The following is a 27,424-nucleotide window of genomic DNA, read 5'->3' on the forward strand; positions in this document are numbered from 1 at the left end:
TGTGACACAACTTCCATTTCCTCTGAAATGCTCTAATAGTAACTTTATGGGTGTATTCAGCCATGGTGATTACAGTTTGGTGCTCAATGCCATCATCCCCTCTGTATTAATCACCAAGCTTCTAAACCTGAGCCTCTGTACCTCCCTCTGCAACTAGATCCTTGACTTCCTCATCGGAAGACCAGTCAGTACAGATCGGTAACAACATCTCCTCACTGACAGTCAACACAAGCGCACCTCAAGAATGTGTGTTTAGCCCACTGCTCTGCTCTGCAGTCATGATTGTGTATCTAAGCACAGTTCAAATGCAGTCTATAAATTCAAAGATGACACCACTCTTGTTGGTAGAATCTCAGAAGGCGACGAGGAGGGGTATAGGAGTGAGATAGATCAGCTTGTTGAGTGGTGTTGCAGTGACAACCACACACTCAATGTCAGCAAGACCAAAGAATTGATTGTGGATTTCATGAAGAAGTCAGGAGAACACGCACCAGTCCTGAGGGGTCAGCAGTAGAAAGGTTGAGCAGCTTTAAGTTCCTGGGTATCAACATATCGGAGGATCTATCCTGGACCCAACACATTGATGCAATTATGCCAACGGCTCTACTTTGTTAGGAGTTTGAGGAGATTTGGTATGTCACCAAAGTCTTGCAAATTTCTATAGATTTACAGTGGAGAGCATTCTGACTGGTTGCACCACACCCTGTAACGGAGGCTCAAATGCACAGGATCGCAAAAGGCTGCAGAGGGTTCTAGATTCAGCTGGCTCCAGCACAACCCTTCCCACCATCCAGGGCACCCTCAAGGGCAGCATGCATCAATAAAGGACTTCACCATCTGGAACATGCCCTCTTCTCATTGCTGCTCTCGGGGAGGAGGTACAGGAACCTGAAGACCCACACTCAATGATTTAGGAACAGCTGCTTCCCCTCCATATTTCTGGATGGTCCATGAACACGACCTCATTGTACCTTTTTGCACTATTTATTTTGCAATTTATAGTAGTTTATCTTTGCACTGTATTGCTGCCACAAAGCAACTAATTTCGCATCATATAAGATGGTGATAATAAACCTGATTCTGAGTCTTGTGTGCTAGCATTAAAACTTTGTTTAAATAGGATCATTTATTCGATTTCTCATTTCGGTGATCGAGTAAAACAAAAATGCAGATGTTATAATTAACTTGATCTCTTTTTCTTTTCCAGTTGACTTATCCTGATCTTGTTGAGGGACTGTGTCTCATTAATATTAATTGCAATGCTGAAGGATGGATGGACTGGGCAGCAACCAAGGTAATGCAAGACTGGAGGCTTTCTGTTTAATATGACCTTGAGCAGTAAATTCTTTTATGACACCACTTGCATTTTACCAAATTTTATTGAAAGTTGTGTTATCTAGTATAAGATTTCTTTATTTGTCACATGTACATTTGTTTGCATTAGGACTAGAGAACTCCACACTTAAAGAACATCATTAGTAGTTGCAAATGCTGAGAAGCAGCATTTTCCTAAACAAGTTTTTAATTTTTGGAAGTATCTAGAAATGTTAGTAGCTCACCAAATCATGAAATAGATGACAGCTCAACTTTCCATGTCTAAAAGTTGAAAATTTGGGGCTCTTCTTTCATTTGACTTTCACCATATTTAGTAAGGTCAAAATGGAAGCAGAGAGATGATGGAGGGGAAAAATGGCTATGACCTATATTTTTTTTTAACCTGAAGCTTTTGTCTTGTACAATAATCTGACTTGCCAGGCCCCAGGAAAGATAACATTACACATTCATTGGTCCTTCCATCAAGTAATTCAAATGCATGGTAAAGGAAGAGAACATGGTAATAAATGGGACACAAGGGAAAAGGAAGTTAAGCTAAATGTTATCCAAGCGTGATGGAAGATGGGTAATAATCTGTTGACTATGTTCATCTTCAAGAGTTGAAGATCCTTCAAGGATGTTCGTAAAGGTTCATGCTTTTTACAGTAAAAAATGAAATGTGAAGCCAGAAGGTGCCAATTATGTTCAATAACAAGGCAATCTGAATCATGCTTTGAGAGCATTCCGACTTAAAGATTTTTTTTGTGTATAAATGCGATGGGATTCACTGGAAGGACAATGACCTAATTTTTACAGGTAACGCAACAAAATCAGTTATTTGCAATTGGTGAAAGGCTTATCAGTGAGCAAGGCAACCATCTGTCCAGTCTGATGTAGGTGTGCTTTGTGATGAATCGTGTTATCAATCTACAATAAGTACATTGTAACCGTCTAATTGTTAAATAAAGCATTCTGTGGAAATTACCGAGATGACTCGTATTTGCCACGATGCTGGTAAATCATTTTCTTCTTCAAGACTTGATATTTTTCTGAAGATTGGTGCTGAGAAATGGAAAAATAGCAAATTGGATGACATTTGTGCTGTACTTCTAGACGATAAGGATGAACTGTTTTGTCATCTGTGCCATAGTTTATAAAGCCAAAGACTTTGTTCTGATAACCTTAAGGATTTGTGCCTATGAGGGTCCTTATCCTCTTACTATTGTCTTCCTCGCATAATAAGCAACAGGGTGTTGTAAAACATTTTTCAACTGTTTTTCAGAGGAGAAAGTAATAGGTGTAAATTCACTTGTTAGTGATTTTGATTTCAATTTTCTCCTAGTTTACTGGTTGGACTTCTAATTTGACAGATGTTGTGATCAGCCATCTGTTTAGTAAGGTAAGTATTCACATTTCATTTGCATAATATTGGACCATGACACTGATACTATTTTAGCCTAGTTTGTCTCTACTCATGTAGAGTAGAAGTTACTTAAGTTGAACCACCTGGGAATTGTCATTTTCTTTGGACTTAATGCACACATTCTCAGGAACTTATCTGGCCTTGTATGGAGGAGGAGCTGGTGGGGGTGGGACAACCGCTTTGTGATTTTAGTCTGTGGTATTAGCTGATTTCTGGAGGATATAAATGACACTGCATATGAAGTTATTAACTTGATCTCACCGATATCTGTTGCATACTTGGCTATCTGATGGCTTAGCAGAAATGACTGCAGCAGTTCTTGTAAATATTGCCTTGTCTTCAGTTTGTCTACTATTATTGGTGTAGCTCTGCCACTCTAGCACACCTAGAAACTCAAAGCTGAGCTTCTGTGAGATACTGTGGGACAGTACATCTGTGTACCACCACTATCCAGCATTTTGCTCTTCCATCACCAGTGATTCCATGATCAAAGCTCTTCCAGTAGGTTTTCAGAAATATGTGCGAAGAATAGCACTGGGCATACCTAAACTGATGTGCCATCCTAAAAGCTATGTTGTGAGACCATCTGTGTGCTTTTATTTTTATGAAAGCGGAAGGCCCAGTCAGCCTGTGAATCTGAGTAAATCTCTAGTTTGATGCATTCAGTTGAGAACTGAGAACTAATAGGAGAGTGTTCAAATGCAGAACCTTTTGGAAAAGAGCTTCAAGAAATCAGGTTAATGAGAGGACCAATGACTTCAGCTGCAAGTGCAGAGTGGGTAAATAAACCTGCTTGTCTTTCAGCTGGGTATAATTGATGGAAGGTGTAATCAAGTTGCACGTGATCACTAGCAGTCAGTCCAGCCAGAGTTGCTCTGCTCCAGGACCTGACCTGGCAGTAATCAAAATATGGATTGGTAACCAAATGTCAGTAATTTGCTTCTAAGTTTTCTTAAAAATACATTGTACACTTCCAGGTACAAGTATTCAACACAACATTGCTGAAATTATTACAGTGATGGAGGGGCAGGGGTCATCCATTGACTGGTAATCTGGTGACCTATCCTGGAGCATGTTCTCATTCATTTGTCCCTGGATGCAGTTTTGAGCTGGGAATCATCTCCTAGCAGATCTATTGCCCAGATTGCTACAGCGCCTTCTCTGGCAGGCCACACCTTAGAATGGAATGACAGCCAGTGAGGTCTTTTTTTCCCCCCAGACACATTGGAACATGGAACAGTGCAAGCACAAGAACAGGCCCTTTGGCCCACCATGTCTGTGCTGACCATATTGCCAATTTAACAAATCCCATCTGCCTGTATGTGGTCCATATCCCTCTTCTCTACCTGTTCGTGTATTTGTCTACCACTTCCCCAGCAGCAAGTCTTGGGCATCTAATATTCTGTGTACCAAAAAAACTTGCCCTGGGCATCTCCTTTACTCTTGTACCATGGTATTTGTGTAACTGTCCAGTTAAGTATCTCGTCAATGTTAATCCCCATGATTTTATTGATGGGAAACTTGGTGATGGTAATTCCATTGAATATCAAGGGCAGATGGTTAGACTCACTCATTAGAGATGATCACCGTCTGGGACCTTTGTGGCATGTATTGCCACATATCAGTCCTGCCTGAATGTTGTCTCAGTCTTGCTGCATAAAGGCATGCTGCTTCCTTTGCTGAGGACTAGTGAGTGGAATTGAAAATGGATAATTGCACTATAAATATCTCCACTTCTGACCTTGATGAAAGGAAGATCATTGAAGCAGCTGAAGATGGTTTGGCCTGGCGCATTACACGGAGGAACTCTTGCAGTGATGTCCTGGGGTTGGAAGATTGATTTCGTAGAATTGTACAACGCTGAAGTAGGCCCTTGTGGTCCACATCATCCATGCTGACAACCATACCAACTTTTATGCAAGATGTGACTTCAACAGGAGTCTGTTTCCACTGATGGCTATTAATCTCTGTTTTACCAGTGTCTGAATGCCGCAGTTGGTCAAATGCTGTCTTGAAGTTGAAGGTCACTCTTTCCTTGACTCTGGAATTCAGCTCTTTGATGTAGGTTTGATGGCACTGACAACAACTTTCATCACTTTCCTGATTTGAGCATTTGACACCACTGCTCTATGTAACTAACATAGGCTTCCCATGGGACCATGGAAACCAGGAAACTGTTGTCAGCAATTCTCCAGTGCCAAAGTTGCCCTTTTCCTTTTTAAATTTGCATGAACAGAATGATAAAATGTTTTTAAAGGTTTTAATTTGTTGGTTCCTTTAACTTTTTAAACAGATTCAATTATTTGAGACATTCAAAATCATTTTGATTCACTGGTTTGAGTTAAACTGAAGAACCATGGCTGGCGGTCAGTTTTTCTCCTCCTGAGGGAATGACTTGATTTGGCTAACCTATGACAAACAAGGTCTTATCAGTACACTATGCTTCACTACCAGGGAATACACCAAATGTTTTCCAAAAGTTCCCATTAGGAGGATCACCAAAGCTAAATGTGGAATTTTTACCAAGCTTGGCAGCACAGCAATCATGTTTGCTGTTGACAGCAAATACTTGTCCAAATTGCATTTTCTCTTTTGTGATTTCTTAATCCTTGACCACTTCTCACTTTGTTTGTGTGCTAAGATAATAAAATATCCTTTGATTAGGACTGTTATGATTGTAGTTGGCATTTACCTAACATGTATGTAATCCGATTTTAGGATGAAATAAATTCTAATCCTAATTTGATCCAGACGTACCGTACTCACATTTCTACTGGGCTTAATCAGCACAATCTACAGCTTTTTGTTAACTCGTACAACAGGTAAAGTAATACTGGATCTCTCTTCACATTAATTTTCAAGTAATTATATTTGCTTTGGTTAGTTCCAATTGATTGCAGGGTAGCTCATTTTAAAAAAAAGAAAGAGAATGGGGAACTATAGACTAGTTAGCCTGATATCTGTGGTGGGGCAAAAGCTAGAGTCCATTATAAAAGACGTAATAGCACAGTACATAGGGAAGAGTGACAGAATCAGACAAAGTCAACATGGATTTGTGAGGGGGAAAACAGGCTTGACAAATCTAGTGGAATTTTTTCAGGTTGTAACTAGCAGAATAGCTAAGGGAGAACCAGTGAATGTGGTGTATTTTGACTTTCAAAAAGCTTTCCGTAAAGCTTTCTAATATAAGAAATTAGCATGCAAAATTAAAGCACATGGGTTTGAAGGCAAGATGCTTATATGGATAGAGAGCTGGTTGGCTGACAGGAAACAGTACAAATACCTGGATCAGGTACCAATGAGAGGTTTTGAGCACGGGAGCAGAGATGTCTTGCTTCATGAATATTGTGTGCAGTATTGGTTCTCTTTATCTGAGGAAAGATGATCATGCATTGGAGGACATTCAAGAAGGGTTTGCCAAACTGATTCCTGGGATGAAACGACAGATCTATGAACAGAGATTGGATCAATCAATAAGCTTATATTCACTTATTCACTAGAATTTGGAAGATTGAGAGGACGGTCTTGTAGAAACCAACAGAATTCTAACAGGATTGAACAGATAAAATCCAGGAGATGTGTTCCTGATAGCCAGGTAGTGCAGGTCCAGTGGGCACAGTCTGAGGATGAGGAATAAGCCATTTAAGGCTGAGAATTTTCCCTTATTCTTGGACTGTGACTTGGACCCTTTTCCCAGAGAGTGCTAAACCCTGTGGCATTCTCTACCACAGCAGTTGAAGCCAAATAATTAAATGTATTCATTGAACATATTCATTCAGGAGGTAATTTTGTTCTTGCAGCTAGAGGGATCAGGAGATATGGGTAGAAAACTGGAACAGAACATTGAATTTGGATGATCAGCCATTATCCTATTGAATGGCACATGATTGAAAGGTTGAATGGCATACTCCTTTCTATGTTTCAATATATATCTAATGTAAATCCATAATTCTTGAAGGCACAGGCACGTGGACCTAAAGTTACTAAGTTCGAGACTGCAATTGTGACACCACAAAATCAAAGTGACAGGAATGCTGGAAATCACATTAAATACAAAATATTAGAAATACTCAACAGGTTGGAGCTCCTGTAGTGAAAGAAACTGATGTTTGATGTCAATGATATTGTTACAGTTCTGCAAGTCTTCATATCTCTTAGCCACAAAGAGATAAATGTGAGAACAGAAATATCTGAGCAACATCTGAAAAGCTGGTATTGCATAGAAAAAAGCTGTATTACAGGGCATTAAGCACTGTTTCCCACATTTTGGGGAGTTAACACTGGTAGTTAATATCCTATAGTTTTTATGCTGCAAAATGTTCTTGATTTTTTTTTCCTCTCTCTGATGTCTGGCATGTTGAAATAACATCATGATTCATGTCATGTTCAGCATTTGTCTCCAGAGAGATTATCAATGGCTAGAGCTTTTCATACACAATTTACTTATGTTAAAGGCCCTAAGGCAGCTTAATTTAAAGGGTCAGATACATTACTGGCATTAACAGGCACAGTCCTGCTCAACTCTCCACAAAGAAACTTCAAACTCGCCCAAGCTAGGCTTCCAATCACCACACCCAGGTGATGTAAACAGCTTTCGCCTGAGCATTGTGCTCTTGCTCAGTGCCTTGCAAGGTTTGTGTTCAGACAAGAGTTTGAGCCACAGCAGAGTGCAGAATGGTCAAAGGGGTCCACTGCACGGGTTTAAAGTCAAGTGTGAAATTGCAGGTAAGTTCACTTTTTTCTTTTATCTCAAGTTAACCCTGTTGACTTGATCATGCTTCCCTCTTGTAACAGAGTTTCTCACAAACTGGGTGCTGTGTATTTGTGATTATGAGTTGCAGAGGTCAGTTTGCCGAACAGTAGCAGCACCTTGGTCAGCAGACTTGATGATGATATTGGGATTGATCCTCTGTGACCTGAGAGGTGTAGGTTAGAATAAGGTCAGTGGAAAAAAAATTGCAGTAAATTTCACTTATAGCAATTAGCAATGAATGAATGTAGGTTGAGTAAGAGGCCAGAGAGGGGGTGCAGCTGGGTCAGGATTTCTGAGCACCTGCAGCAGCAAGGAAAGCAACACCTGCCCTTCTCACCATCTGAATAGCCACATAATCTTTCCATGTGAGATGCTGCTTCACTTGTGTACTTAATTGGGTGGTGACAGTGAAACATACAAGATCCTCAGGAGATGATGAGTCATTGATAGGTTGGATAGGGAGAGAGTGTTTGCTCTTGTGGGGAACCTAGAACTAAGTCACTGTTTAAATGTACAGTTGCCCGTTTAACTTGATGAGGCTAATCTTAGAGGTGTGAGTCTTTGGAACTTTACCTGAGAGAGCAATGGAAGGGGAGTATTTGAATATTTTTAAGGCGAATGAATAAATTGATTAGCAATAGGATAAAAGGTTACTGAAGAAAGAGAATGTGGAATTGAGGTTACAGTTGGGTCAGTCATGATATTATTAAATGGTAGAGTAGCTTGCAGGGCTTAATGGCTTACTCCTGGTCCAAATTTCTATGTTCATGATGTTGTCTCTATATTGGAGAATTTAAATGTTAATTGAGTAAATGCTTTGAAGCAAAGGTGACCCTAACTTTGCAGTTGCCTGTCATTTTAGTTCTCCATTCCACTCCCAGTCTGACCTCTGTCTGGCTTTTACTAGTGTTCCATCAAAGTTCAGCATATGGTCAGAACAGCGTCTCTTCCATTAAGCATGTTACAGTCCTCGGGGCTCAAAATAATCTCTATAGTTTCAGAAAACCAGCCTTTCCAGTTCTTATCTGGCCAGTTCTGACCTGATGAAGGTTACCAACTGAATTGTTTCTATCTACAGAGGTTGTTTAATATGCAGAACAGTTGTAGTATTGTCATTTCAGATTTGCAGTAACTGCAGTGTTTTATATCTCACAGTTCCAACATTACTTTCTGTCTCCTTTGTTCTTTTGTATCTCTTCCTGACAGAGTAACTGTGACTGAGAAACCTTCACCACCCTCTCTCAGCCAACACTGACAGTTTCTCTTGATTGCCACACCTATTATGGGCGTTCTGTTCGTTCTCTCCACCCCTCTTTGTGGTTTAAAACACTTCATTTCTAACTTTTCCTAGTTTTAATGAAAGGTCATTGACCTGGCAGTTTAGCTGTGTTTCTCTCTCCATAGTTGCTGCTTGATGTGTTGAGTATTTCCAGCATTATTTGTTGTTAATTCAGATTTCTAGCATTTGCAGCTTTTAAATGAGTTTTTTTTGGCTTCAACCTCTTCTGATGCTTTAATGGTCTTGGTTACAGATACTACAATAATGGTCAGCAGTGTCACTTGTGGAGATTGAGGACCTGGAGACATGTCTTCCTGACTGTCACCTGAGCCCTCTCCATTTTGTCCTTTAAATGTAAACAACACTCACTAACAGTGATTGGCTGTCATGTTGCATAGTTGCCTATATGCCCAAGCTGAGGTGTGGGTGTCATGTTTGCAGCAATTTTAAATACAAAAATGAAGTAAAGGGCACGAATATGAGTTTGGAGACACTAGACTGCAGATGCTGCAATCTGGAGCAACAAACTATCTGAGGAACTCACAGGTCAAGCAGCATCTGTGCAGGGTGGGGGAGGGAAGGAATTGTCAATGTTTTGGGTCAAAACCCCACACTCCTCCACCCCCCTCCACATCTTGCTCTATCTGTCTTTTATTTTTGTCTGCTTTTATCTATCATTCACTTGTCACTGTCTCCCATCTCCCCTCCTTAACAGGTGCAATCTGACTATCATGTTTCACTTAGTCCACCAATCACCCTGGACTCCTGTCTCACCACTCCCTTTTTTTTATATATACTGACTATCTCCCCCTCCACTCTTATCCTTGTGCAAGATTTCAATCCAAAGCATCAACAGTTCCTTTCCCCCATGAATGAGTTTGGTTGGTGGGCAAAAATGGGGATTTGATGAGATGAGCAGTTCCCATGGCTCTTGGTATGATATAACATTTCATGAGGCCTTTGCTGAATATGAACACTCATTAAGGAAATTGAACCACTTGCAGCATTGCAGTCAGGACCACCTCTGGGCATGGCATGCTCGCTCTTAGGATGTCAGGTTATCTGTCCTACTTTCTACGTTTTCTGCCAAGGCTTGTGAATTGTCCGAAAACATTCTATCTTTTTTACTACCCTCTTGTATAACACACAGCATCAGTTACTTTTAAAGGAAAACATTGGCTTTAGTTGATACTTATCACTCAGTTGTAGGTCCTTCTGTTGTGACTGCACATTGTACAATGCAGTTGGTGCTTTATGGATGCTGTAATTCTAGAAATGTTTTAACAGGTAAAGTTTGTGTTAAGTCTATCTATCACTTAGTGGGAAGAAAGTGTATATGCATTTTACCCTGCACCCATTTTGGGGTGTGGGGGTGGGGGAGAGTAAACCATCAAATGTTGTATCATACATTAACTGTATAATTAACTCAGTCAATTTTTTTCTGCAGTCGAAGAGACTTGGAAATTGAGCGACCTCTTCCTGGACAGCATCATCAAAGAGTTACTTTAAAGTGAGTTGAATTGAAGTCATTTTATAACATCTCGTGTTAAGTTTAGAAATGTTGGGTGAAAGTTGGTTTGTATATTTCAGTTTATAGTAGTGTTAGATATTTGGGATTGTCAGTGGTACAAATGAACATAGTCTGGATAGCCATTTACATATCCTGCTTTTTCTTCTGTGACTAAAATAACTGCTCGTTAAAAATTTAAGTGCACGCTAATGAAGATGGGTAGGGGATGTTTAAGGCTGCTGGGTAAATAGTTGATTTAACTGGTGACTTGTACCTACATGTCGGGGTCCAACATGGGTTGAGGTTCCCCAACAATGCTCCAAAAGGAGCATTTCACAGCGATCAATGTCATCCAATGTGCTGCTGAGGTTGAACTTGTATTAGAAGCACAAGGGTGACCTGTGGCTAGTCTGTTTTCTGCAGTGACGTAGAACGTCACTGAGAAAATCCTGCAGGGTTTCAACCCAAAACGCCGACAACTTCCTTCCTCCCACAGATTCTGCATGACCTGCTGAATTTCTCCAGCACATTGTTTGTTGAATCAGAATCAGGTTTATCATCACTGACATATAATGTGAAATTTGTTGTTTTGTGGCAGCAGTACAGTGCAAATCATAAAGACCTCAAAAATTACTACAAGTTACAAAAGTAAAGAGTGTAAAAGAGGAATAACGAGGTAGTATTCATGGGTGGCAGAGGGGGAAAAGCTGTTCCTGAAATGTTGAGTGTGGGTCTTCAGGTTCCTGTACCTCCTCCCCCAGTGGTAGTAATGTGAAGAGGGCATGTCCCAGATGGTGAGGGTCCGTTATGATGGATGCTACCTTTCTTGAGGCACAGCCTCTTGATGTCCTTGATGGTGGGAAGGGTTGTGCATGTGATGGAGGTGGCTGAATCTGCAACCCTCTGCAACCTCTTTTGATCCTGCGAATTGGAGCCTCCATACCAGATGGTGATACAACCAGTCAGGATGCCCTCCACCGTACACCTGTAGAAATTTGCAAGAGTCTTTGGTGACATACCAAATCTCCTCAAACTCCTACTGAAGTAGAGCCGCTGGCGTGCTGCCTTCGTGATTGCATCAATGTGTTTGGGCCCAAGATAGATCCTTTTGAGATGTTGATGCCCAGAAACTTGAAGCTGCTCACCCTTTCCAATGCTGACCCCTCAATGAAGACTGTGTGTTCTCCTGACCTCTCGTTCCTGAGGTCCACAATCAATTTCTTGGTCTTGCTGGCGTTGAGGTTGTTGCGACACCAATCAACCAGCCGATCTAGCTCACTCCTGTACACCACCTCATTGTCATCTGAGATGCTACCAACAACAGTGGTGACATCAGCGAATTTATGGATGGCCTTTGAGCTCCAGATTCCAGCATCTACAGTCTCGTCTCTCTCAATACTGAGAAAATATTGCTGTCATGTCAGTCTGTATTTGGGGATTGGTGAAGGAATGTGAGAAAATTAGCATTATGCAGTTACATTTCAGGACATACCTTAATTGCAGAGTTTAGTCAGGATTTTTTTTAGTGTCTTTTAATGCATCAAGTATTAATGAAACAGTGATTTTATTGGAGTCAATGAAATAATTAACATTTTTTTCTTTCCTTGTAGATGTCCTGCCTTGTTGGTGGTTGGAGACAGTTCACCTGCAGTGGATGCTGTGGTATGTTGATACACTGCAGTTATTTTATTAGGAAAGGAAATGGAGCCCATTCATATTTTTAAGTTGTGTTTGAGGGATTATCCAGAGTTTTCAACTATTTATTTAAATGGTCTTATAACTTACTCATTAGAGCATTTAAATAGTAGTTCAAACCTGTGCTACTTGTGGAGATAAACTAATTCTTGGCAGAATGTGTATTTCCTTAATATTCACATTTGGATATCTGAAATATTGTGGCCACGTAATAAATGGGTTCAGTGGTGCGGTACATAGCTGTTGCTATCTCATTGTTCCAGCAATTCATGTTCGATTCTGACATCTGTGGTTTTACACATTCTCCCTTGGACTCTGTAGGTTTCCCTGAGTAATCTGTTTTTCATCCACATCCCAAAGAGACTCTGGTAGCTTAATTTGCTCTTCTAAATCACTCCTATGGTAGGTGGGTGGTAGAAGAATCGGGGGAGTTGTGAGAAGTAGGTAATGGGGAAATGAGATTGCTATGAAAGCTGACTGAGACTCAGTGGGCCAAATAGATTCATCCTGTTTTTTGAGCCATGTGTTAAATCTGTCAAACATTAGTTTGGTTCACCAAGCATGGTGAAACTAATTTTGTTCACTAAACTATACAGGGCCAAGAATGGCTCTCATGGATGGAGGTAGATTGACGCAATACTTTTTGTCACTGAAATATTTGATCTAGTGAGTGAGTGGCTTGAGCTGGGATGGCATTCACAGTAGGTATATGCTGAAATGTTTCAAACACAAATTTGAGAAACTTTAATTTTTGTTTTCTTAGGAATATATCCTGCAACTTGTATTTTCCCCTTATCTGAACACTGATTCTCTTGGAATTCTGAGATTTATTCTCTTCCCCTCACTAAGTAGCTCATTTCACTTATCCAGTGGACTAAGAAGGTTCCAGTTAGGAATGCAAAGAGACATCTTGTGCATGCTCAAGAGTTGGAATTGTACAGCACAAAATTGGTCCTTTGACCCAACTTGTCTGTGCCAGCCAAGGTGCCTACCTGAGTTGGTCCCATTTGCTGATGTTTGGCCCATATCCCTCTAAACTTTTCATATCCATGTCTTCTGTCCAAATGTCTTATAATTGTAATTGTACCCACCTTTACTGCTTCCTCTGGCAGCTCATTCCATGTACCCACCACAGTCTGTGTGGCAGAAGTTGTCCCTCAGGCCCCCTTCAAATTTTTCCCCTCTCACCATAAATCTATGCCCTCTAGTTTTAGATTCCCCTCTCCTGGGGGGGATAAAGACGGTGACCATATCTGTGCCCCTCATTTTATACACCTTTTATAAGGTCACCTCTCAGCCTCCTTTTGTTGGAGTTTGAAGCTATCCTTTCATCGTTTGGGTAACTTGCTAATAGGTGCTGGCGTGGTTCATATTTAATCTGTTATTAGAGCAGATGTTACCGGTGCAAAGGTATGATGCTGGTGTTTTGAGCAGTGAAACTTAGCAAGAGGCTATTGACAAGTTGAATTTGTATTTTAAAATGCCTTCCCACACAACAAAATAGTGTAATCCCTCTCTTGTGCATTATTTTTATCTGTTGATATTGGGCAAGATGCATTTAAATTGGGATCCTTTTCTGGTTGTTTGTAGTGCTGTTCATTTTTATAAAAGTGCTAAATGTTGAAATGTTTTGTTTTCAGGTTGACTGTAATACTAAGCTTGATCCAACAAAAACCACTCTGCTAAAGGTAACAGTGTGACTTCCTTTGGACAAAAAGTTGTGGTTTTAGACTGAACTAGTTTGAGATAAGTAAAGCTTTCCTTGCTGCAAAAGTTAAGTTTACAGAAAGCCATTGTTATCTTCCATTTGAACCAAAATGCACACAAACCCTTTTAAAGCAAAATTCTGATGCTGATGGTCTCCCTTTGTAATCTTAAAGTCTCAAGCTTATCTCAAAATCACATCCATTAGTTTTGGTCTTCAGGGCGAACAAGATAGTACAGACTGTCCCCGGGTAATGAAAGAGTTCAATTTTTACAGATGTCCTTAAGTTGATTTTGTCCACAGGTTAGAAAATACACAAAAATCACTCTCAGTAACCATACTTGCACAGTATTGTATGAATGGCATCAAAAGCACACAAGTCTGATAACAATTACTAAGAGAGGGAGGAAAGTAGTTCTGCGGATTGTTGAATTTAATATTATAGGAGCTCATTCAAGTTTTGATAAGATTTTTCCTGACTATATCCATATGATTGCCTTTTCGTGTATGGCTTTCCTATCAGAAGAAAAGCCTTGTGGAACAATGTAGGTCATGATCGGTTAGAGTGATACTGACATCCTGAGCAACTGATCACCCTAATGGCTGTGCATGTTTTGTTTAGGCCTAATAATGATTCTCAAAAATAAAGTAAATCGTCGAAGTGGAATTATTTTGAATCTAAAATTGAATGACTGTGTCCAGTAAAATATTTGTAGATTATAATATTGTCCTAGGACTGGCAAATTAAATAAATGAACAGCTTTTCACTGACAATTCCCCCTCCTGTCATTAATTCAGTAATTAATATGACCTAATTGAGTTGTATCAGCCCTTTTAATTTTGGTATGATATTTTGGCTTAACCATTTTCTTCTTCATTTGAAATAGATGTCTGATTGTGGAGGACTGCCACAAATTGTTCAGGTGTGTTTGAAACTGTAAAAATAATTGTTGTAATATAGGTCCTCCAACTTGTGTACAGCCCATACATAGGAATGAGAGTTTGAGAGACTGGCAGAATGGATTTGCTGGTTGCTGCAGCCAGAAAATCCATGTGGGTCCTTGCCTCACGGCCACCTTTCTGACTTCAAATTCTCTGGGTTGCAAACCATTCACAGGAATGGAACCATGCCATAAGCTGCGGAGGACCTGTAGTTTGTTTCTTTGCCTTCTCCCTAGGGCTGCATTCACTATGGATTTGCCTCCCTTCAGTAGATTTTTCTTTGGGGGAGGAAGATGGGCAGATGCAAGTACACTAGTATGCTGCTTAGTACAAAGCTGAAGTGTTGATTTGCTATAGTGAATCTGAACATTTACATGCAGATATGTACCCCTCCATACTTCAAGAAAGATATCTGCTTTAGTGGTGTGCTGCTTTGCTGGGAACCTGGCTTGATCCCTTTCTCTTTGGTGCTCCTGCAGCAATGAACTAGTGCCTTCATCATCACATGGCTTGATGCCTTAGTGGTTCACTTCACAATATACAGAGGCTGCCTATGAGGGCTGGTGGTATTGGGTAGCTTGGTGAGTGGCGCTGTTGAGATTAAGGACTTGTGGGCTGCACTTTGGTTGGCTCCATGGCCAGCAACCACAGTTGAGATTGTTACCATAGAGAAATCTGGGCTGAAGAGAGTAGTGTAGCCAAACAGCAACAGCTTCTATTGTGTCTAACAGGAGGTGATGAGAAAGACCTTGGGATCCAATTTGTCAACACAGAGCAGCCACTACTTCCCTAGCAATGGTCCACTCTTACTGGGTTGATCAAAGTGCACAACGGAGCCCTGCATCTGAGCATTGAGTGGTGGTACTGTAAACCCCACCCCACTCAACATCAGTCCTGATGCAGCCTCTGCATATTGCCTCAGTGGTTTGTTCCACTCCAAGCTGTGCGGTGATGTGGTCACCATTTCATTGCTACAGAAGTGCCAGTGGAGGGCTGAGCACTCAGTCGAGTTCCCAACATAGCTGTGTGCAACAGAAGGGAGGTCAGTGGTTCATGTCAAGTTCTTGACACTTATAATGATTCCTTTGCACTTATTTATTAGTACTCTCATTCCTGGAAATGTGTCCTTGGTGCTAAAGCATTTGGATTCGCACCCCTTCTCTCTCCAAAATTAAACTTGCAGTATTATGGAAATACTCAGTCCATGACTAACATGGATTTTTTTTAATACAGAATTTAAAACCAGTTACATTTACGAGCGTTTTCTCTCTCACAGCCAGCAAAACTTACAGAAGCTCTTAAATACTTTGTGCAAGGAATGGGCTACAGTAAGTAGAATGAATATTCCTGAGTTTGGTTCAACAGTGTTGTACTGTCACATACTTAATGCTCTTTCTTTGCCATCACTAATTTATAGTGCCTGCAGCCAGCATGACCCGACTAATGAGATCCCGTTCAGCGTCAGGATCCAGTGTAGCATCTGCAGAGGGTAATAGAAGCCGAGCTCACACTGGTGAGGCTGCGAAGTTTTATAGTCATCCAGCTATGGGGTTGCACCAGAACACAAATGCTAATGCTAACCCAAATGCTAATGTGGGAAGTGTTGAACACTCTGGTCCTCAGTCAGCAGAGATTTCATGTTAAAACCTTTTCTGACCACCATCCTAAACAAAAATCAAACCTGTTGTAAAGTTACCCTCAATGCATTCTATGGGCATGTCATAAAGGACTAGAAATGATACATATGGGGGGGGGGGGGGGGGGAACATGCAGCAAGTGTAATTTTTGTGCATACTTTCCTGTTTGGAACTTTTTAATTGGTGCCATATTTGAATACAAAGGGTCCAAAATTTGATGATATGACAAAATGCATAGAAATTGAATTTTCTTTGGAAGCAGTGCATTATGGGTAACACTGTTCTCCAAACATGCCCATTGGTCACATGTCATGTGAAGCTAGAGTTAAATCTTAAGATGTGTATATAGTTTAATTTCTTAATGAAAAATGTTAAATCTTAGTTGCTACAACTTTTTGTAAAACTTTAATTGACTGACTTTTCCACCTTGATGTGCTGTTGCTTTTTAAACCATAAGTATAAATATTGCTTTTTTTTAATGCTGCTGTTGCTTCCTGGTGCAAACTTGTCTTTAGTCTGCTTAGATTTGGAACTAGGCAAGTAAAATATTGATTTAAAAAAATTTAAAAAAATGTTTAGAATATTACTTCATAGTTTCTGATTATTTTGAAGTTTATATTACAGCAAATTTGTATTTTTGGATTCCCTCCCAAGTCTCCTTTTGAATGACATTGTGATTTCTAGCAAATTTTTAATGCTTTGAGGTAGTACTTAGAGTTGCAGCCAAAATATGAATTCTGATTGGGTGCTTGGTGATACGGTGTAAATTTTCATATCCCAAGGTTTTTCAACTGGAATTTTTTTCTGAGCATGTAGCCAGTTTACATTATCCTGAAATCTGTGGACAAATAGGAATACCAAGATAAATGTTATAACCTGAAAATGTATTATATCGACAGCATTAAGTATGGTACTGCTGTGTTTGCCACACTTGCATTTATTTGCCCAGAAATGTATCTTGCTTTCCCTTGCTACCTATGATCCTGATTTCCAAGTGAAGCAGATGATGCATATTACATAAAGCTTATTAGCCAAAAGGCCCACTCAATGTGCTGTAAAATTCCATGCCAAAAAATTCTGGAGAGAAATGGTTAAGATACCACGTTGACAAATTCCTCTTCAATGATGTCACCTGTGTGCTATTTTCAGACTTTATTTTGTATTTCAAGATTTCCAACATCTGCAGTCTATGGATATTTTGTGTCCACACAAGAGCTTCCTCCTGATCTTTATCTTGTTCAATCAATGATGTGGAAGTTGCAAATAAGAGTGGAAGAAAGTTTATAGGGGTGTGAAATTGTCATTAAACACTAGATTCATTACTTTACTAATTGCTTAATTAGGTATATGTATGTTCTTTAGATGCATTTTTTTTTAAAAAGTCCTATAACTCTTGAACTAAATTTTATAATTTTATGTAGTCTAAGTTGTCATATCATAGAATGCTGTCCTAGTGTGATTACTTATTGTGGTGTCCTAAAGAGAACACACTGGAGGCCTGCTTAAACACTTGCATCAAGAAAGCTTGTTTTTGTTTATCCTACACAGAACCATACACCCTCCTTTGCATAGCAAGATTGCCTCCAACAGCAAGCTTAACTGGAAATAATATTACAAAATTACAACAGAGGTGTACCAGAGTGTTGAGTGGGGTGGAGGGGAATAAATGCTGCACAATGTTAATTTTAAACCATAGTGACATCAAAGGTAAACTGCAATTAGTATTTATTGGGTTTGCCATTTCAGTCTTAGCTGCAAGGAAGTTGGGTCTCGTATTACAACAATTTTATTATTCATTCTTTAAATTGGATATTAACTGCTGAAATTTTGGGACATCAGATGGCAAACATGATATCCTTCCACCTGTATTTGCTTCACCAAAGTTTGGGAATGGCATCAGAGATAGGGAAATGCTCTTTCTGGCCTTGCAGTGTTCTGAGGCCATATTTGCTACCTATATTGAATAAAAAGTTTTTCTTGCTGTTTTATGTCACCATCTATAGATCCAATTTATCAACAGATTTTGGCTTGAAAGGTTGTGATCCTTTTTGATCTTGCAAAGGGCAGCATGGAACAGTTTTGAATAGTTAAATTGACAATGACTTGCACATTTGTATTTATTTTGAAAATAAATTCTTGAAACTGCAAAATTTTACTTTGCATGGTGTTACTTTTTAAATTCTGTTATTCTTATTTTGGATTCTGAATTATAAATAGAATTGGAGTATTCCAGAAATGATGATAGCATTTGCTGATGTCTTTGAAATAAAGCATTCAAATTGGATTCTGAAAAGGAAGCTTCAGCAGATCAGGAGAGGATGGAATCATAACTCAGAATTTCCTGTCTGAGCTTAGTGTATAGCGTAAATAGGGTTTAAGTGACAACTACTTATCAGGAAGAGTATACTTCTACATTATTTGTTTGAATGAAATGGCAATTTTTTAAAAATAAAGTGCCCACCACAAACAAAAATACATGCCATTGAATCCAAATTGCCTTGGGCACTCATTTTGTACAAGGTTTTAGTTTACAGCAGGGACCATACTCATCAACATCAGTACACAATGAAATAAATCCAAGAGTAATTGTTTAAAGAATGCTACCACTGACTTTCTACTACAGCTCCTATGGTTATTGAAACGTGAAATTGACTTTGACCATACTTAAAGGGAAATATGAATTGGTAGGCAGCCTTGCTAATCTGACTTAATGACTTTCTTTTAAGGTAACGGAGCTTGATCAAGTTCAGTGGCACATATGGTGTGCTTGATTATCTTTACAACAGTCCCCTTTGAACAACTGATACTGAAAATCAAATGAATACCTTGGATACCTGAACAGAATAATTGACAACACTATAAGCAAATAAGTTAGAGATTGGATTGGGCTCCATGACCTTATTGTAAACCAAAAAGGTATGGAGAAAACAAATTACAGCAACTTCATCTCTCAAAGGCAGGGTAACTTAGAATGTAGGATAACTTCATTGTTTGATATCAAGCTTCCCGCATACTGTGTGTTTGCCAAGCTTGGTCGACAAGGGAATTGCCAAATCATCATCTCTGCTCTGCAAAGCCTTAACATTTGCTGCTATGTGCAAAATGTGTCACTCAGGACTGACCAGGTCCAGGGTTTTCCGTGGGCCAGTAGCCAAAGGCAAAGGATTAGTGTGTGATCACTGGAAAGGAGTGGGGAGGAAGTGGGGTTGAGTTGGGAGTTAAGTGGGTTAGGGTTTGAGAGTAGAGAGGCAAATGGCACCAGTGGGTGTGGAAGTGCATTTGGAGTTTGGGATCTGTTAGTGGGGTCAGGGAGGGTTGGCATCTATGGTCAAAATAGACATCATGTAGCAGTGGTTTCATCCAGCACTAGTCTTAATATTCCTTCTAGTACAATAATGGATTTGAGGCTCTGATCATGAAAAGGCTTGTGTTGCATATAGGCAGCTGGGATCAAGCAAATTCCTTGACTATCAGGAATGTAGGAGCACACAAAGGAAATCAGAAGGAAAAAGGAGGATATGATAGCTTTTGAGAAATTAAAAGAATATCTTCAGGTTCTATAGTTAAGAGCAGAAAGGTAGCTAGGAAGAGAATGGGTGCTCTGAAGAATTAATGTGGTTGTCTGTGTAGAGTCACAGGAGATGGGTGAGGTCTTAAATGGATATTCCTCATCTGTATTTACCACGGAGAAGGTCATGGAAGCTATGGAATTCAGGGAAGAGAAATCTTATGAATTTAATTGAATTTTTTGAAGCAGAGACCAATAGGATCAAGGAGGGGCAGGGCAGTATATGGATCTATTCTGCTATTAAAAGACTATTGAATGGTCCCCTAGTACCATGAAATGGACTCTTGACTGCACAGTCTACCTTTTTATGGCCTTGCACCTTATTGTCTGCTTGTACTGCACTTTTTTTTTATCTAAGATTTCTCTATTAGTCACGTGTACATTGATCCGTCTTTGCGTGGTATATGTTGGGGGCAGCCCACAAGTGTCATCACGCTTCTGGTGCCAACATAGCATACCCACAACTTGCTAACTCATGTCTTGGGAATGTGGGAGGAAACCCATGCAGTCATGGGGAGAATGTACAAACTATATTCTGCATTCAGTTATTGTTTTCCCTCGTACTATCTCTGCATTGATGTGATGAAACTATGGATGGCATGCAAAACAAAGTTTTTCCACTGTAAGACCTTTGACATGATCACGTATGGCAGGCTGGTCCAGAAGGTTAAATCACATGGGATCCAAGATGAGCTAGCCAAATGGATGCAAAATTGGCTTGGCAGTAGAAATCAGAGGGTGCTAGCAGTGGATTGTTACAGCATTGTCAATGGCAAGACATTGGTGAGACTGCACTTGAAATACTGTGTGCCGTTCTGGTTGCCTAGCTTAAAAGAGGTTGAGGGGTAACCTTAAATATAAAATCATGAGGGGCATAGGTATATTGAATAGTCAGTTCATTTCCCAGGCTAGGGAAATTTAAAACTAGGGGGCATGTGTTTAAGATGAGGGTAAAGATTTACAGGAGGCCTGAGGGGCAGGTTTATCATGCAGATGGTGGGTATATGGGAAGTGCTGCCAGAGGAAGTGGTAGAGGTGGGTACAATTACTACATTTAAAATGGTTTAGAGGGATATGGGCCAAATGCAGGCAAATGGGATTAGCTCAGGTAGGCATCTTGGTCTTTGTGGACAAGTTGAGCTGTATGAGTGATTGATGATGATTAACTTTGAACAACTGTAGTTCTCCAAAAGGAATGTTGTACAAGGGGATTGATGACATCCACAACAAAATGACACTGAAACTATGTCTATGAAAGGGGGAAATCACTCCTGGAAGTATTTAGTCAAACTTCCACAATGAATATTTGAAATAATAGTTGTAATCACATTTCACTCAAAATCCTCTGAATAACTTGTAGGCCACAGCAGCTTATTATCACCCAAGAAACAATAGGATGACTACAACAAAAGGGTGTGATGTTACTTTTTGCCATTGGTAGCTGACGTAAAGGAAGATGGTTGTCAGAACTTAAGCCTGGGTGTTGTAAACTCAGAAGAGCTAGGTACAATAATTGGAATACTTCCATTCATCCTCAGCTGCTTCACCGTCTTCTCCCATTACAAGGGTAGGCAATTTGCTGTATGCCCCTACCAAGCCATAAAGGGATATCATCTAAGCATTGGCTAATTAGCAAATAAATTACAAGTAGTGACTATCAACACGAAAAGTTGGTTCAGGCATCTGCAGTCTCAGCTAAAACCTTTTAGTATCACTTCACAAAACATGGACTTTGACAAAAGGATTACTTTTAGTTTCTTAAGAATTATCAGTGTAGTTTCCAGATCAATGTCTCATGAAGTGCCATTAACCAGGAGCTGAATAAGTCTTAACTATTCTGAGGGACAGGATCTACCAATATTTAGAATGGCAAGGACTGACGGAATAGTCAGCATGGGTTTGTGCATGGGAAATTGTACCTCACAAGTTTGATACAAGTTTTTTGAAGCGGTGACAAAGAAGATTGATGAGGGTAGGGCAGTAAACGTTTTCTACATGGACGTTAGCAAGGCCTTTGACAATGTCCGACATGGTAGGTGAATCTGGAAATATAGATCACATGGGATCCCAAGTGAACTAGCCAATTGAATACACCATTGACTTGGTGGTAGGAGTCAGAGGGTGGTAGTGGAGGGTTGTTATTCAGATTGGAGGCCTGTGACCGGTGGTGTGCCACAGGGATTAGTGTCCACAGTTGTTTGTCATCGATATTAACGATTTGGATGACAATGTTGTTAACACAGTTAGTAGGCACAAGAAATTCTGCAGATGCTGGAATCTGGAGCAATACAGAAAAAGTACTGGAGGAACTCAGCAGGTCAGGCAGCATCCATGGAGGGAAGAGACCCTTCATCAGGACTGGAAGGGAAGAGGGTAGAAGCTGGAATAAAAAGATGGGGGGAGGAGCACGTGCAGGCAAGTAATTGGTGAGTTAAGGTGGTAGGTGAGTCCAGGTGAGAGAGGGAAGGTAGGTGGGTGGGGAAGGGGGTGGAAGATGTAATAAGCTGAGAGGTGATGGGTAGAAGAGGCAAAGGGTTGAAGAAGGAGGAATCTGGTAGGAGAGGGCAGTTGAATAAAGGATGGAGGAAGGGAGGAGAGGAGATGGGCAGGTCATCAAGGTGGGAGAAGGGAGCCACAGGAATAAAGGAATTATAGTAAGTTTGTGGATGACACCAACATTGGTGGTGTAGTGGACAGTTAAGAAAATTATCTAAGTTTATGACATGCTATAGATGAACTGGAGAAGTGGGACAGGTTAGCTGGTATTTGCTTGCTTTTGGGGTTGAAGATAGATGGCCCCAACTTGATTCTCCAGTCTTTCAACAGCCTCATGCACAGTTTAAGTTGCTCCTCTGCTTTACCACTGAGCTCCCATGGAGGTATCTCTGGCTTGTTCTGTAACTAGGAATGGCAGTGGTGGTGAGGGGGTGGGGTTATAGTCTGTGTTGGGTGATAGTTTAAGTTGAAGTAAAGTTTGTGATCAGTTGATAGGAAACTTAACTATATCTTCAGTTGTTGTTATATGAAACTCATGTGGGGAATCTCTAGAGGGAAGACTAGGAAGTGACCAGCTGATTAAGGTGAGGTGAGTATGGACAAGCAATTAAATGGACATTGAAGCTAGGCTTGAATATTTCTTTAAATTCCTCCTTCCTCAGAATTTTCAGAATGGTCCTTGAGCTGTGCCTGGCTTTCTCACCTCACTGGGGTGTTTTATTGAGCAAAGCAGGGCTGCCCTCATACGCAGCCCCTGTCCCATAAAACAACAGCTAAGAAATGCACCAAAAGTTTTCATGTAAATCGCCTGCAAAAATGAAGATTATTTCAGTGTGCACGAATTTCGGGCACATAGTCTTTGTGCACTAATATCTATGCAATGCAGGACACCCAGACAAGCTGATGGCCAAGCTACAGATGGAGCTCTATAAGGAGAGTGAGGGTTGAAAGAACAGTGGATGTTGAGGTTTCAAATACGCAGAAGTTAGCTAATAGCCCATTATGTGCTTATAGTAAGTCTCGACCATGTAACCTGTTGATGTAGAGACAAGACTATTACAATTCAGAATCAACTGATGCCAACTATAATTTGGATCTGAAATCTTCAAGTGTTCAAAAAACAAAATAAGAAGAGAAAATATTAACAGCGAACTCAACCTTTTCCAGAAAAAAATTGGATCTATTTAGTTATTGGGGCAGTAGCTACAATTCATTAGTAAGTATAAAATAGATTTTGTGGTGGAGAGAAACCAAAAAGGAAGATTGTTTAAATCAAACAATGAAACAACATGCTGATTAGGGAAGAGACATAGGCTTGCTTTAAAATAATCATTCTTGGGATGTAGGTGCTACTTGCAAGACCAGCATTTATTTCCCAAATAATTGCTCTGGGAAGGTATTGTTGGGCCTAATAAACAACTACAACCATATACTAAAGCAGATCAAATACTGTTACGTGAAGGTTCTGTTATGCAGTTTTTTCACACAGAGGGTGGTGGGTATATGGAACAAGCTTCCAGAGGAAGTGGTAGAGGTGGGTACAACGACGTTTAAAAGACATTTGGACAGGTTCAAAGACGGGTAAGGTTTAGAGGGACATGGGTCCAATGCAGGCAAATGGGACTAGCTCAGGAGGGCACTTTGGTCGGCATTGATGAGTTGGGCTGAAGGGCCTATTTCCATGCTGTATAATTCTATGACTCTATGATTGTGACTATGAGGTTAGTGCGGGAAGGTAGCGTTGAGATAACAGATCACGATCAGATAAAATGGCGGAGCAGGTGTGAGGGACAGTTTCTATTTCTTATCATCCTAGGTTCTAATTCATTTTTAGTATCATGCAAACTCAGTAGAATTAAATACATTTTCTTCATTAAAGCTTTCCTTTAGTGCATTCCTGATAACAAATTGTACACTTGCTTCAATTTGATATTGAGCAAAATAACTAATTCTTATTGTCTATAAGGAGAAGAAAACAGAGGGGAACAGAGGAAACACCATTTCCCCATAACTTAAGTGTGTCACCATATTTCTAATTTATCTTCGTTTACCATGGATTGCTAGATGCTCTCGCTTAAAGATTGTCATCTTTTTTCTGGTGGTGAGCATTAGAAATTATATCTCATCTGAAGTTTGCATTTCCTCATATTAAACTTTGTGGCTGTAAGAAAATATGGATTATATTTATCAAGGTCACAGCACCAAGGAAATGCCCTTGGGGGGGGGGGGTTTGGGGGGGATTCCTGTTTGACATTTATGTAAGTATTAATTATTGCTTCCATCATACAAAAAATCCATCAGGATGAACTGGGCCAAATTCATTTGCCCAAAGAGTTACTTTTTTCCTTCAAAAGTTGGTATTGATCAGTACCTTGACATATCAGATGACCTGTCCTGGGCACTGCACATAGGTGCAATCACAAGGAAAGCACACCAGCGTCTTTACTTTCTTAGGAGGTTAAGGAGACATGTCACCGAACACTCTAACAAACTTCTACAGATGTACTGTTGAAAGTATCCTGACTGGTTGCATCATGGTCTGATATGGCAATTCGAATGTGCAGCAATGTAAGAAGCTGCAGAGAGTAGTGGACTCTGCCCAATACATCACAGGCACATCCCTCCCCACCATCGATAGTATCTACAGGAGGCACTGCCTCAAGAAGGCAACATCCATCATCAAAGAACCCCATCATCATGACCATGCCATCTTTTTGCAGCTACCATCGGGCAGGACGGACAGAAGCCTGAAGTCCCACAACACCAGGTTCAAGAACAGCTACTTTCCTTCAACCATTTGGTTCTTGAACCAACCAGCACAATATCACCAGAGTTCAGCAACACTTTGATCACTTCGATCACTTTGCACTAAAATGGACTGTTTTTGTTCTAATTGTGTTCTTTCTTGTAAAAATTGTGTTTACGTTATGTTTTTCTTGTGAATGCTGCTTATCTGATGCTATGTGCCTGTGATGCTGCTGCAAGTAAGTTTTTCATTGCACCTGTGCATGCATGCACTTGTACATACAACAATAAACTTGACATTGTCTTTGACATTTACAATCTAAAATAGTGTGAATGTAACATCTCTGCTGGAGGAATAGCAATGTACATCACTGTTCCTTTACGGAAGACACAATTTCAACTGTATATATTTCAGTTATTAACTATTCAGTGCTGACTTTGACCACGGACTAGAGCAATCCTGGTAAAGAATGGGGTTGGCCAGGACAAAAGACTAGGTCAAGTAATTTTCAATTCAAAGGAAGCATTGCTTTGTGAAGTGTGTGGTAGGTCCCATCTGGAAGGTTGGGTCCCATGGGATCCAGGGAGAGCTAGTTAGGTGGATTCAAAATTGGCTTGGAGGTAGGAAGCAGAGGGTGGTGGTTGAAGGTTGTTTCTCAGAATGGAGACCAGTGATTAGTGGTGTGCTGCAGGGGTCGGTGTTGGGACCGTTGCATTTGTTATTTATATAAATGATTTGGATGCCAATACACAAGGCTTGATCAGTAAGTTTGTGGATGATACAAAATTAGAAGGTGTTGTGTTTTGTTGACAGTGAAGAAGATTATTGTAGATTAGTTGTCTTGATCAGGCTGAGGAGTGGCAAATGGATTTCAATGCAGCTAAGTGTGAGGTGATGCATTTTGGAAAGTCAAACCAGCGTAGGACGTATACAATGAATAGTAGGGCACTAGGGAGTGTAATGGAACAGAGGGACCTAGGAGTACAAGTGCATGGTTCATTGAAAGCAGCGTCACAGGCAGACAGGGTGGTGAAATAGGCGTTTAGCACACTAGCCTTCATCAATCAGGGCACTGAGTACAGGAGTTGGGACATTATGTTGCAGATGTATAAGTCGTTGGTGAGGCCACACTTGGAGTACTGTGTACAGTTATGGTCACCCACTTATTGGAAAGACTTGGTTAAACTGGGAAGAGTGCAGAAAAAATGTATGAAGATGTTGCCACGACTAGAGGGCCTGAGTTATAAGGAGAGGTTGGCCGGTTGGCCAGGCTAGGTCTTTATTCCTTGGAATGTAGGACAATAAGGAGTGACCTTATAGAAATGTTTAAAATTATGAGAGGCACAGATAAGGTGGATGGTAACAGTCTTTTCCCCAGGGTAGGGGAATCCAAAACTAGGGGGCATAGATTTAGGGTGAGAGGGGAAAGATTTAAAAGGTACCTGAGGGGCTACTTTTTCCAGGCAGAGGGTGGTGAGTATAATGAATAAGCTGCCAGAGGAAGTAGTTGAGGCAGGTACAATAGTATCATCTAAGAAGCACTTGGACAGGTACATGGAGGGGCAAGGCCCAGAGGGATATGGGCTGAAAGCAGGAAATTGGGACTAGCAGGGTGGGCACTGTGGTCAGCATGGACTAGTTGGGTTAAAGGGCCTGTATCCATGCTGTATTGCTCAGTGACTCTATTGCAGAAATCCATCCCCTCCCCCCCACTCCCTGCCCCCAATATGGAGCTCTAATGTTAGTCTTTACTCATTCTGTGTTTTTCCCCATGAATACCTCAATAACATAGTATGAGCTCTACAACCTCTCTTGAAACATTTCCAACTCATTCTTTATCTGATGCACAGGCAAGGTGCATGGTAAACGGACAATATTCTGCTTACATTCCCCCTTTCATTTGCGAAGTGGGTGACTCTGATCCTGTAACAATTTCACATCAGGACATGCATCAAGTGGCTAGAGGACTTAATGTATCTTTATCCTTTAGTTCAGCTTGGGATGACTTGTCAGCACATGACAAATTCCCATAAAGTTAAGACAGCTGATTATAAAAAAGTCAGGCAAAGGGAAACTTAATTCATACTTGCTGTGACAATTCACTGTGAGAATGTGTCAGGCAGCCACACACAAACCTTTTGAGTCCTAGATAACTCTGTGCATCAATGACAAGGCTGATATGCAATGTCTGTCCTTTAATTGTCCTTGAGAAGGTAATGTGAGCTTGAATCACTGATTCCTGTGAGCTAGACAAGTAGGTGTTTGGATGCTTCAATAAATCTTAATATAAATTATTTGAAAACATCTACCAATTCATGAAGACACAAGAGACTGTAGATGCTGGAACATGAAGCAA

The 27,424-nt window shown here is 40.4% G+C and overlaps 1 protein-coding gene across 2 annotated transcripts in view; it reads left to right on the plus strand.

Annotated features, from left to right (window-relative positions):
* The window catches only part of LOC127574093 (protein NDRG1-like), a 60,961-nt gene extending 42,553 nt beyond the window's left edge, over positions 1 to 18,408 (plus strand). For both annotated transcript variants that reach the window (XM_052022761.1, XM_052022762.1), the window contains 9 exons: positions 1,208 to 1,294; positions 2,657 to 2,713; positions 5,456 to 5,559; positions 10,217 to 10,279; positions 11,890 to 11,941; positions 13,615 to 13,662; positions 14,567 to 14,602; positions 15,898 to 15,949; positions 16,039 to 18,408. In XM_052022761.1, the coding sequence (XP_051878721.1) occupies positions 1,208 to 1,294; positions 2,657 to 2,713; positions 5,456 to 5,559; positions 10,217 to 10,279; positions 11,890 to 11,941; positions 13,615 to 13,662; positions 14,567 to 14,602; positions 15,898 to 15,949; positions 16,039 to 16,265 (726 nt within the window). In that variant the 3' untranslated portion in view covers positions 16,266 to 18,408. The remainder of the gene's footprint in view (positions 1 to 1,207; positions 1,295 to 2,656; positions 2,714 to 5,455; positions 5,560 to 10,216; positions 10,280 to 11,889; positions 11,942 to 13,614; positions 13,663 to 14,566; positions 14,603 to 15,897; positions 15,950 to 16,038) is intronic.
* The last annotated feature ends 9,016 nt before the right edge of the window (positions 18,409 to 27,424 follow it).

This window comes from Pristis pectinata, chromosome 9 (assembly GCF_009764475.1).
Source record: "Pristis pectinata isolate sPriPec2 chromosome 9, sPriPec2.1.pri, whole genome shotgun sequence".
Lineage (NCBI taxonomy): Eukaryota > Metazoa > Chordata > Chondrichthyes > Rhinopristiformes > Pristidae > Pristis > Pristis pectinata.